This window comes from Drosophila navojoa, chromosome 3 (genome assembly GCF_054131105.1).
Source record: "Drosophila navojoa isolate 15081-1374.11 chromosome 3, UAZ_NAV_1.0, whole genome shotgun sequence".
Classification (NCBI taxonomy): Eukaryota; Metazoa; Arthropoda; class Insecta; order Diptera; family Drosophilidae; genus Drosophila; species Drosophila navojoa.
Window position 1 is genome coordinate 29,205,717 of NC_142891.1, and position 13,673 is coordinate 29,219,389.

At 35.5% G+C, this 13,673-nt stretch overlaps 1 protein-coding gene across 1 annotated transcript; it reads left to right on the top strand.

The window, feature by feature from the left end:
- Window positions 1–8,058: 8,058 nt before the first annotated feature.
- Window positions 8,059–10,267, top strand: LOC108649670 (uncharacterized). The gene is made up of 3 exons (XM_030390525.2): window positions 8,059–8,421; window positions 8,712–8,893; window positions 8,949–10,267. The coding sequence occupies exons 1-3, from the start codon at window positions 8,080–8,082 to the stop codon at window positions 10,156–10,158; spliced, it is 1,734 nt and encodes a 577-aa protein (XP_030246385.1). The 5' UTR covers window positions 8,059–8,079; the 3' UTR covers window positions 10,159–10,267.
- The last annotated feature ends 3,406 nt before the right edge of the window (window positions 10,268–13,673 follow it).

Below are 13,673 nucleotides of genomic sequence, written 5' to 3' on the forward strand. Positions count from 1 at the left end.
TTTAATTTCCAATAATAAGACCAAAAGAAATTGAAAAGAGATAATTTTGATTTCATCAATTATCGATATATTAAATATAGCTTCAGATATTATCCGCCACTATAAGGCAAGAGAGCGCATGCGCTGTTTATTAGTTGCTTTTGTCATTCGGACGAATCAAATTGTCAAAGATTTGCATTCATATTTCATTCATGATATATGTGTGTATGTATATATATAATTTTCTATTTAAGTGCTAAGACCTTTTCTCGTATATTTACACATTTACTGAGTAAAAGTGGACTGAGGTATGTTACATAATTTACTATGGATTCACAAATCTGAAATAATTTACACATGCATATATATGTACATATGCATGTATATATACATATGCATATATATACATACATATGTATGTACCTTATCTCATAGATGTGTATGTTTATTTACATATATTTTTAATGATACAAATATATCCATATATAATATTATAAAGGGAAAATGCCTGACTAATAATAAATGTGTACAATAGTTCTCTGGATAAACACAATTTTCATCTACATAATTCATTTACAAGCATTAATTAAAATAAAAAGAATTCTTGTATCGGTATCAATAAAAAAAGTTTTATGACCCCTTCTGGATGTTGCGACAGCTAATTTTGTTTTTGCTTAGGACAACTGTAAAAAATGTATACTTTTTCTTCTATCACGTGCCGAAACCCGTTTGAAATTCAATTAATTCCTTTAATAACGACAATTCAAACATGTAAGAAAAATCATAGAAATATAGTAGTGGTTTTTTGCTATTTGCACATACAAGTATCTTGGAGCACTCCAACAAAAAAAATGTTTGACAAATAATTATTTTAATTATTAAAAAAAATAATAATTATTCGGTTTAATCAAACCATTTTTAAATAAAATGATCTGTATCTAATGAGAGTGGGAAATCAAGGTATATTTATACTCATTCACGAAAGTGAAATGAGTATATGAGTATACTCACTGACCAGAGAACACATAGACTAGACATGTAGAACAAATTTTTCTACAGCTCGAAACTGTTATGTTGGTCGACCGCTATACTTCGTATTTGCTCGGCTCGGTCGCTGGAGGTTCGAGCAATGAAAATACTGCACGACAAAAACAGTGCGATGTGAGCGCTCAATCGAAATGGTCCCAATTCCGTATGAAGCACAGCTGTGAGCCATTTTGTATACTCTTTCTCTCTCTCAGTCCCTCTCTCTCGCTCTCTGTGGTCGCTGAAATCATCACTCTCAGCCGCGCACAGAAATTGAAATTTTTGTTCGCGACGATCCCAGCTCTTTCCTTTTAAGTGAAGGGTATACCGAAATTTGTAAAGCGTTTGCCACGTTCATACAAAATGCTAGCTTTTTCATGATAATTTCTAAAATCGCATCGCATGCGTACACACAATCAAATGTACATATACACATACATATGTGTGTATGTGAGCACTTCTCATGATCGACCAAATGCAAATGCTGGGCTCTAAAATTTCTACAGGCAGCAAGAGCTTCGCACACAGGCATACAAATGCTCATAATACATGTAGCAACGAAGACTGTGTGTGTGCATGCTCATCGCGAAAACATTTTCATTATGAGCATAAACACTTTCATACCCTTTTTAGAAATTATCATGAAAAAGCTAGCATTTTGTATGAACGTGGCAAACGCTTTACAAATTTCGGTATACCCTTCACTTAAAAGGAAAGAGCTCGGATCGTCGCGAACAAAAATTTCAATTTTTGTACGCGGCTGAGAGTATGATTTCAGCGACCATAGAGAGCGAGAGAGTATAAAAAATGGCTCACAGCTGTGCTTCATACGGAATTGGGACCATTTCGATTGAGCGCTCACAGCGCACTGTTTTTGTCGTGCAGTATTTTCATTGCTCGAACCTCCAGCGACTGAGCCGAGCAAATACGAAGTACAGAGGTCGACCAACTTAACAGTTTGGAGCTGTAGAAAAATTTGTTCTACATGTCTAGTCTATGTGTTCTCTGGTCAGTGGTATACTACAGACTTTAAATTTGGAACACATACTCGTGTATACCACTCTCATATATAAAGTGTTAAAAGTTTCCCGATCTGCCCACTAGGGGCGTGTCAAATCGGAAAATGCATTTCTCGGTATACCAGAAATCATATTAGTTGATGAGCCAAAAGAAATTTGGAATATAGATCCGCGTTGACCATCCTAGATCACGAGCTATGGCGGATATATCTACGCCCACTGGGGCGCACGTGAGCTAATGTTATGATTCTATAAAGATTAAGGCAAAACAAATAAGAAAGCTCTAGTCGAGACTGCTCGACTACGAGATCCCCTGAACCCTTCGAGCAACTGATATTTTAATAATAATTCGCACATACACACACACATGCATACAAACAAACACAAGCACAAACACACGCATATATACAGGCGCTTGGGTTGCGTTGCAGTGTTGGCAATATTTTCAGAATTAATTTGTTGATAATTTAATTTCTAGACGTACGATCTTAATGAAACTTTCAGAACGTTATCATATTGTTTAAATGTGTGTATATTCCGTAGCACAAGTCTCTAGAATTTGAAATATGCCTTTTACAAATATGATGGTGAGGGGGTATAGGGGCGGGGTGTAAATTTTAACAAAAACCTAAATTGGAGATATAATTTTGTCACTGATCTTCGATAAGGTTATTTTTTATCAATAAAAAATATCGGAATGAGTTATCGTTTTTTAGTGATAAACTCGATATGCGCGCTGTATATACGGACATTTTAAAATAAATTTGAAGTCTCTAGCTCTTATATCTTCTGAGATCGACGCGTTCATACATACGGACAGACGGACGGACGGGCAGACAGACAGACGGACGGACGGACAGATAGACAGACGGACAGGGCCAAATCGACTCAGCTCGTCGCCCTGATCAAGAATATATATATACTTTGTGGGGTCTGCCACGCCTCCTTCTGCCTTTTAAATACATTTTAGCAAAACCATTTCACCCTGATTTCCCATTTCCAATGGGTTCAGGGTATAAAAACAAGTAAGAAAACTCTTGTCGAGACTGCTCGACTAGGAGATACCCTGAACCCTCCAATCGGATATTCTAATCACTCTGCACTTCTTTTAGGTACACATACATGCACGCGCTCTGCTCACTTCGCAGTAAGCAGCGACGGCGCTTGGGCGCGCTGCAGTGTGGGCAATATTGTTAGAATTTTGTTGTTGAATAATTTAATTTCTGGACGTACAATGTTTATGAAACTTTTAAAGCGTAATCATATGGTAAAATGTGTGTACATTCCAAAGCACAAATCTCTAGTACTTGAAATACATCTCTTGCAAAGGTGAGGGGGTGGATTTAGGGGTGGAGGTAAATTACAACAAAAATCGAAAATTATAATATACACATAAGTCCACATTGAAAATTTAAAAACTCTAGCTCTAAAGATGTAGAAGATATAATTAAATAATTAGATGTCGATAAGGCTTTTAATCGATAATAAAATATCAGGAGAATGTATCGATTTTTAGAGAAAAACTCGTAAACCTTATCGAAAATTATATCTTATCCTTAGAGCTAGAGTCTCCAAATTTGAGATATATATTAAGATGCATTTTAGAGACTTGTGCTTCGGTATATACATACATTTACGCATTATGATTACGTTCTGTGTTTCATTAAGATTGTAAGTCTAGAATATCAATTATTATACAAATAAAGTCTCATAACATTGCCAACACCGAAGCGCAGCGCAGTCGCCTGTGTATGTGAAATATCAGTCGCTTGAAGGGTATCTCCTAGCGAGCAGTCTCGACTAGAGTCTTCTTGTTATGTTTATATTATATTTGGGATACCGGTCCCAGATCCGTTTTTATACCCTGAGCCCATTGAAAATGAGAAATCAGGGTATAATGGTTTTGTTAAAAGTATGTAACAGGCAGAAGGAGGCGTGGCAGACCCCACAAAGTATATATATTCTTGATCAGGGCGACGAGCTGAGTCGATTTGGCCCTGTCCGTCTGTCTGTTCGTCCGTCCGTCCGTCCGTATGTATGTATGAACGCGTCGATCTCAGAAGATATAAGAGCTAGAGACTTGAATTTTTTTTCCTATGTGTATATCATTATTATGGATTAAAAACCTTATCGAAAACTAGTTATTTAATTATAGCGCCTACACCTTTAGAGCTAGAGCTTCCAAATTTTATATGTAGATTCATGTCTATTTTATATAATTTTGGTTTTCGTTAAAATTTACCCTAACCTCACCTTTGTAAAAGGTGAACGTACATTAATTTGAACATTATGAGAATGTTCTGAAAGTTTCATTAAGATTGGATGTCTAGAAAATAAATTATTCAACAAATAAATTCGTTTAATATTGAACTCACTGCAGTGCAGCCCAAGCGCAGTCACTGCTTACTGCGCAGTTAGCAGAGCGCGTTCTAATACGTGAGTGTGTATGTATGTGCGCCTAAAAAAGTTGCATAGTGATTGGAATATCAGACTGGAGGGTTCAGGGTATCTCCTAGTCGAGCAGTCTCGACTAGAGTCTTCTTACTTGTTAAAATTTGCAATAAGCTTCTGCTTGAGCAAATACACTGATTTAAATGTTATTATCACGGGTTAAATGGTTTATGAAGATAATCCATTCAATTAATTTTCAATAATAAGACCAAACTGCAGACCATGCGTTCGTGTTAACTTTCAAGTAAAATGTTCCGCAAATACAGTCTACAATAGTGGTAAAGACCATCGATTAGCAGTTGCCGACTTAAAAAAAGTTAATTTTGATTTAATATAAAACATAAATTATCGATATACTAAATGTAGCTCCAGATATTATCCGCCACTATAAGGCAAGAGAGCGCATGCGCTGTTTATTAGTTGCTTTTGTCATTCGGACGAATGAAATTGTCAAAGATTTGCATTCATATTTCATTCATGATATATGTGTGTATGTATATATATAATTTTCTATTTAAGTGCTAAGACCTTTTCTCGTATATTTACACATTTACTGAGTAAAAGTGGACTGAGGTATGTTTTATAAATTATTATGGATTCACAAATCTGAAATAATGTTACACATACATATGTACATATATATATCTTATCTCATAGATATTTACATTTACAAATATTTCAAGAACGTGGGTGCTCACAGATACAAATATAATATTTATATTTATATACGCATATACATGCATATATACATTTGCATATAATAACGTAGTGTGAAAAATATCTGATAGATAAAAAAGGTAGATAATATATGGGTACAATATAGTGCTCTGGACAAATATTTTAATTGAATTTACTCAAGCTGCTTAACTTAAAAAAATGATTAAATTAGTAGCAATTAAATATTTTTGATGCCCTCTGGACGCTGTGACTGCTGAAGCTTTTTTTGTTGACCTCTCATACGGTCACATGATGAAAATATAAAGAAAGTGGCAAATATGCTGAATAAGTAAAAATTACTTAAAAAATGCATTAAAATAAATAAATTAATAAAAATGTATCGAGTTAAGCGACCGGCATTAGTTATCTGGTTTTATTAGAAAAACCTGATTTAGTGTGAAGTTTCGTGAATTCCCTATTATATTTATTTAGTATTTGATTAGTAGATCAAAATAACAATAAAATAAGATTAATTAACGAAAATTTTGTATTTTGAAATTAATTTGTACATACATACATATATAGAATGAGAATTTAACAAGAAAGTAAGCTCTAGTCGGGACGGCCCGACTACGAGATCCCCTGAACCATTCCAGCAACTAATATTTCAATAATTCGCACACGCATATACACAGCATACCCACGCACGCATAAAAACGCATTGGATGCAGTGTAGGCTTTCTATGGGACCTTAATAACTTTTCTTGCGTAATAACTTTTCTTGTGAAGAGACTATCTTCATGAAATTTTAAGATTATGATTATAGCATAGATTTGCATTCATTTGCCAAAGCATTTGCAGTGGATCTAGGGGTGGGGGTAAATTTTAACAAAAATATATTTAAAATTTGAGGACTAGAGATGTAGGAGATATAGTTATAAACCGGATTCTTTTTATCAGATTTTTTATCGATAACAAGATAGCGGGATGAGTTAACAATTTGATCAAGAATATATGTGCATTGTGGTTTCCGCCACGCCTCCTTCTGCCTGTTACATACATTCCAACAAAACATTATACCCTGATTTTCCATTTTCAATAGGTTCAGGGTATAAAAATGACAGCTCAAAAGTCTGCGTACACTTAAACCATTCTGCGTACAGTGCGTGATTTCAGGATTATCGTTAGTTTTTGCAGGTTTCTTTAATTCTTTTCGCTGATTTGCGAAAACAAATTTGACACGCGGTTTATCATGAAGCAAAAAGGAAAAGAAATATCGGTAGAAGTTATTAAACTTATAGTAAAATATAGGTTGGATATAGGCAGATACTCCCGAGAAATTGGTCAATTGGTAGGTAGAACTCATTCCTCGTGCCAAAGAGGAAAAAGGCGGGCTATCATGGCCGAGTTGCAAGTAGGAAGCCCTCTTTGGCATAAAAGGAAAGAAGCTAGTATGTGGACTTGTGTAGGGATGCATGCATATTAAATGTAGACTTTTATGTATTTTAATTTTATTTCGATATTTGTTGTAATGTAACTCCCACCCCTATACCCACCTCACCGTTAAATTTTTAAAAGGTGTTTTTCAAATAGACTTGTGCTGTGGCACATGCACGCTTTTCAATGTTATGATCATGAAGATAGTCCATCGACAAGAAAAGTTATTAAACAATGAAGATCTTATAATAAGCACTGGAGTCCTTGCGTGTGTCTGAGTGTCTGTTTCTTGCGAACAATTATTGAAATATCAATTCTTCGAAGGGTTCAGGAGATTTCGTAGTTGAACAGTATCGTCTAGAGCTTTCTTAATTGTTTAAATTAGAATATTGATAAACCCAAGATGTCATGCCATCGGCAAATAGATATAAAGAAAAATCGGCAATACATATAAAATAAAATCTATATAAAGATAGAGAGGGCCCTTAACCCAAAAAGTCGGAAAATCGAATCCTAAGACCCGCACACAATTAAACTCGGCTATAATTGAAGAGTGGGGGTGTGGCAAATCGAATAAAACTGTATTTCCTAGAGCTTTATGGCTAGAACGCTGAAATTTTGCACATGAGCTAATGTAATGAATCTATGAAGAATAATGAAAAAGTTAGGGGCGTGGCAAATCGGAAGATATAGTTATTTTTAAAATTCTGCTATAATTTGGGCGTATATACTCGGGCTGACCACCCAAGACCAAAAAGCTATGGCGGATATATGCCCACCCACAAATGTGTATATTTCCTCCCGCTCAAGAGCTGGAAGCTTCAAATTTGAATAGTTGAGTACTAGTAACCTCCTCTATCGGTGGCCTAAAAATAACAGTTACGCCTCATAAGGTACGTGGCATATTGAAAAATACCCTTTTATTCCACATTTTTTAAGCATAGGCATTCAATGTTTGCAGCTAGTTTACCGTTAGCACGTTCCAAGAACTGATCAAAAATGAGGTGTGTACTCCAAGTAGTGGTGTGTCAAATCGGAGAAAACTGCATTTTCTACAGTATTAGAGCTCAAAACTTAATTACTTAATTGCTAATGGATGTGCCCGACTGCAACGTTCTTACTTGTTATATAAAAATTAAAGAAATAATATTAAACATATTCCAAAGTCAAAAAATTAAATTTTTGTCAGTGTGACAGACTGTAGTTTTTCTAAATAAATGACATAGCATCCGTTTTCTATGAAATTCTAAATTATCTTTACACCGTTATATTGATTCCGGAACACAAATCTCGCACAAATCAATTTTGTTTTTGAATTATTTAGTTATCGAAAGTATAGTTGGCATATTATTAAAAAAATGTATCTTCTTAATTTAGAAAATACATATACCGAAATACACAGTTTTGCAAAGGATATTTTTATTTTATTTATATTCTTCTTTCTTCTTCAATTTAACCTACTTTAATGAACATTTATAATTTTTAGTAATATCTGCTTAACATAGACAACATGGAAATATCAACGGAACCATCTTTTCTTGAAGTCGAGTTGCCACAAACCCTTCTTGAATCACCATCAGTTTCCACATTTTTACCAGATGAAGAAGCTTCAATTTGTCCATTGCTTTCAAGCAACACTGCTTTAGGCCAAACCTTAGTGTCCCACCCACTCAGTCCGAACGTCGTTCCAAGCGATATTACCTCATCTAATATAAGTAATACCGACTGCAAAGCCGAAACAAGCTCTTCTGGAAGTAGTACAGGAATCGCAATGGATGCAATGGAGACGACGGCCAACCTTTTTAACAAAGTTAACTATCATCATCTACAAAACAACAACATTACAACTCAGGTAATTAGAGAGATTCATAAAGCCCTGTACAATTACGCGCTCACTGTACTTTCCTTTTGTATTCTGAACCTATTTAAAATGAACAATCAATCGTCGATTTAGACATATCCATAAATCTGTCAGTGTGTATCTTTCAAACCTACAATAACCTTTAATAATTTCCACACCTTATTTTTTTACCTCATATTTAATTTTTGGTGAAACTTTCCCAATATTAATACAAAGAAAGAGTAAAAACATTGACTATATGTACAGCCATTCATGGGGTTTTCATTGTACTTTCTTATCAGGAAGCCAGCAATCAGTGTTTGAAAGGAAGCAGAAGAAAATCAAAGGACACACCCTCTTTTGTATCTTGGAATTGGCCATTAATTCGGAAACTTACATTTTTCGTATTCGTCTCTGCAATTTTGGCAATATGCTCGATAGTCGTTGCCAAAATTGTCAGTATGCCAAAAACATGTAATCCAAAGTAAGAAAAATCTATTCATAAAAGATAAAAATAACTGTCTTCTATTTTGTTTTAGAACTGCTTGGTATCGTGGAAGCGTTTTATATGAAATAGATCCTGCCTCCTTCAAAGACACTAATAATGATGGAATTGGCGATATTAATGGAATAATAAACGAAATAGATTATTTTGTTAATTTAGAAATATCTGGAGTACGACTCAACTCTATTTTTCCATCACATTATGTCAGCTATATTAATGCTACATCGATAAATATAATAAGACCTGAACTAGGAAACCTGAATAGTGTAAGAAATTTGGCAAAACTCTTACACTCCCACAATCTGACTCTCTTATTAGATTTACCTCTGCAACATGTGATTGCTCCTGGCAGAGATTCTGAAGCTCTTCATGTTGTTTCTAACTCGATTATATATTGGATTGATCAGGGAGTGAATGGGTTTTATTTAAAGGGGCTGGAATCATATACAAATACTGGAGTACTCTTAACTTACTTGTCATCTTGGAAACGTATAATCGGTCCAAACAGAGTACTTATAGTAGGAGAATATCTTTTAAAAAATAAATCAAAACCAGAACTATCTGCTATGTTTGAGCATATTGATTTGGTTGACTTTGTTTTAGATATTGAAAATAATTCACAAAATTTTAAAAATTTCACAGATAGTATATTGTCAGAAATGCCAATCGGTGACGACAAAACTTGGGTCCACTGGTCGATCGGAGGCAATACATTGGCTAACACTAGTCAACCATTTATATCGAAAATGTTTGCGGCAACAATTATGCAGCTTATTTTGCCGGGGACACCAAATATAATGCATGGAAACGAAATCCTGATTGCCCAAAGAAAAAATCATACCTATTCAGGACAAATTACTCAACTTATGGCTGATGAATTAATGAATCGCGAAATGAATATGAAATCATTGGATGCACTGACAATGGTACATAGAATGATATCATTACGTGAACGTTCACCATCAATTTACAAAAAAGTTGTTTGCAAATCTGATATAAATAAACCTAACACTCAAATACTGACTCACAGCAGTGCCGATATTCTAATAATAGTGCGCAATTATCCACGTAAAAACTCATTCGTATCAATAACAAATTTTGGGAATACCAAAGTTAATATAGATTTAACGTCGAATTTTTATAGTGGAACGCGAATGCTTATTGTTGGATCTACTGAGAAAATATATTTTAAACAATTTTTAATTGATGCATTTAACACGATTGTAGTCAAATTGGATAAGTAGGAGCTGAGATTGGAGCTGAGATATATTCTTTTTTAAATTATGTATGTTATCGAATTGAAAAAAAAAAAAAACATAATAATAATAATAAATTGTTATACATTAAACTAAACTGATCACATCCAAGACCCTCTCAAACTAATTTTAAAATCTAAATACAATTTGATACATAATATATTCTTTTAAAATCATATTAGATCAAATGACCATGCAATGTACTAGTAAAATTGAACTTTTTTATAGAATGTAATCCACTCAGTTGCATAAGTTTTTCTCTTTTGATTTTCACATCATATTTGCTATTAGGATCATTAACCAGCAGAATATTCTCAAATTTGAAATATGAACGAAGCCACATGTAAACATTTATTTAAAATATTGTCAGTTTAGCAATCGAAGCACACTAGGGGCGTGGCATATCAGACCTGAAGATATAGTGATTTTTAAAATTCTGTTATATTTTGGACATTATTGATGCTAGAGGTCTCAAATTTGGTATATACATATATACTCGGGCTGACTCCCCAAGGCCAAAAAGTTTTAACGGATATATATGAGCTCAAATTTAGATAGTAACCTCCCCTATCGATGACCCAAAAATAAATGAATGAGTATTCCACAGTCGGTAACACCCGACTGCAACGTTCTTACTTGTTTAAAATAAAAAAGTAAGAACGCTCTAGTCGAGACTGCTCGACTAGAAGATACCCTGAACCCTTGTGTTTGAAATATGTTTCTGAAAATTTTGGGAGAAGGCGGCGTTGTATCCAAAATCCGTTAATTACAAAATGTTTTTATTCATCATATGTATATACCCAGTAAATCTGAAGTCTCCACGACTAATAGTAAGTATTCTAATGATTCTAACGAGGCGCAAATAACAAAACCAATTTTTCGGTTATTGTCGATAAAAAAGTTATCGGATGAGTATGGTCACTAACCAGTGGCACTAACCAGAGAGCACATAGACCGGACACGTAGTGTAAAGTGTTTTGCACACTTATTTTCGAGGGTAATCTCCCAGTCAACTTCGTATTTGCTCGGCTCATCACTTTTAGGGGTCGGACTACAAAAATATGCGAGAGCACAATCATTTCGCTTTATGCGCTCGACCGAGATGGTCGATGGTTGAACAAAAGATCCCTCTGCGCTCAATGTTTCCCTTGCTCTCTCTCTCTCGATGCTCTTTGCTCTCTCAAATGTGTATATGTGTGTATGCATGTGAGCACAAGCAGCAGCTCTGAGCTGCCAGCTCACGAAAATTGAAATTTCTTCGCATTATTAAAATGCGTATATTTGCCAAATTACAAGTCTTTAGTATTTAAAATACGTCTTTTACAAAGGTGAAGGTGAAGGGGTCAATATAGGAGTGGGGGGTAAATTATAACAAAAATCTAAACTGTATAAAATGCATCTTAATATATATTTTAAATTTGGAGACTAGCTTTGAAGATGTAGGATACAAAATTTTATAACTGATCTTCAATTGGGTTTTTTATCGAAAAAAAAAAAAAAAATAACGGGATGAGTTATCGTTTTTAAGCATAGCTCACAAATAACTGTTGACACTTTTTCGTTGTCTGCAAATAAGTGTCTTTCACTCACACAATAAAAAAGACCCAGACAGAAACTCGCGCTCTAAACGAGACAGTCATTTCTGTTTTCGTTTCGCTCAAGTCAAACACTGATCGTTCGCTTGAGTGAAATGAAGCAAACTGTCTTTTGCGTTTGTATGGGTATTTACACGCTATGGTTGCGTTCTTTTTGCATTTATATGCATGTGTGTATTTACATGTACACGAAGGCAAGGATCATTTCTGTTGAGTTTTTTAGTCAAACTGTCTTTTGCTGAGAGTCTTGGGGTGATTGAAAATCGTATTAGTCTTTACGCGACACTCATTTGAGAGCGTCACACGACTTACGTCATTGCAATGCGACTGACCGAAATAGATTCTAAACAGAACACAATCTTTTCGGTTATGTTACGAAGCAGAGCATATACGATCAACTATCATTTGAGCTCTGTTTTTAAGTGATAAACTCGATATCTTCGATATATACACAGATATTAAAAAAAAAAAAAAAATTGAAGTCTGTAAAGTAGTAATTTTCACAGCTGGGGCAGACTCAGTCTGCCCAGGGTGTACTCACAAGAAAATTGATTTCTGATATGTGATACACCAGGGGGGTGGGATGATTATGTATTACGGTCGATAATATGGAAAGAGGGAGGGGAAAACTGGAATGGGGAACCGCCACTCACGTGTAACTTTTACGTAACCTTATCCTCCGTTATGTCTTCCGCCCGCCGCCGTTTTCTCTGTCAGTCTTTCGTGGTTGCTTTCGCCGCTTTTCCCAATGGATTAACCTCTCTCGTTCCAGTTATCAATTGCCGTTTATTTCACAAAACTCTTAGACTTTTTTAAAACTAACCGCTACTTTAAACTAATCGCACAATTTCCATTACTTCTACTCGCCGTCCGACGGCTTTCGCTTCTTAATCCCCGACTCCACGTCCAAAGACTTTCGCTTCTCAATTCTGACTTCACGACCAACTTTCGTTTTCTTGCTCTCGCTCGCCCAAAGCGCCCGATGTCGGCGGCGCAACTCTCCACTCAAAACTCTCTACGCAGGGTTGCGCCGCCGATCGCAGATCGATCATTTACGCTTTGGGCTGCCTTTTTGAATGAAAATTTAAATAAACAAATACTATTCGACGGATTAACTTAAATTCTACTTACTATTTTTAAATCTTAACCTTAACCTTAACTAATTAAACTTAAAAAACTATACATCCAATTCAATATTTTCATACTTCACATTAAGTCAACTTAAAACCTTCTTTCTGCTTGTTTACTAATCTTATATAAACCCAATTCAATCCTTCATTTTTCATATTAATTCAACTTAAAACCTACTTCCTGCTTATCTACTAATCGCATATAAATCCAATTCAATCTTTCATTTTTCATATTAATTCAATTTAAACCCTACTCTCCGCCTATCGAATACTCTTGTGAGGCCTCTCCCCACTCCTCGTCGCTGCTGATCGCGATCACTTCGTCTTCTATTTCGCTTATCTGTGTGAATCAGAACATTAATACTCGCTCTTTCTCGGATCTCTTCTTGACCAAAACGGTTAGTGCGTTAGTATGAGATTAGTGAGGTTTCTCAAAGAGGTGGTAAAAAGGGGATAGCGGGGTTAAAGCAATCGATTTTCTTCTATTCCTCGAGCGGCGTGTCCATGTTTGATTTGGGCCGCTCGAATCCTTTCCCTTCCTCTGTTTCCCTCCTCAACGCCGTTCCGCCTGCCTCTTCTTCCTCGGTGTAGAAAAGCTTAAGCTGGGAAAGGTTGGCCACCCTCCTTCTCCGTTCGCCCACCCGAGCGAGTCGCACCACGTTGGGAGAAATGAAGAAGACGACCCTGTAAGGGCCATCGAACTTGGGTGCCAATTTCGCCGCGAAGCCCTCCGCTGCGCTGGACAGCTGATGCTGCCGCAGGAGGACCATCGACCCTA

What these genes read in the sequence shown, in the direction of transcription:
- LOC108649670 (XM_030390525.2), top strand. Translation starts at nt 8,080, where the DNA reads ATGGAAATATCAACGGAACCATCTTTTCTTGAAGTCGAGTTGCCACAA. An exon ending in ACAACAACATTACAACTCAG is followed by an intron (nt 8,422 to 8,711) that starts GTAATTAGAGAG and finishes CTTTCTTATCAG; the next exon opens with GAAGCCAGCAATCAGTGTTT. An exon ending in CCAAAAACATGTAATCCAAA is followed by an intron (nt 8,894 to 8,948) that starts GTAAGAAAAATC and finishes ATTTTGTTTTAG; the next exon opens with AACTGCTTGGTATCGTGGAA.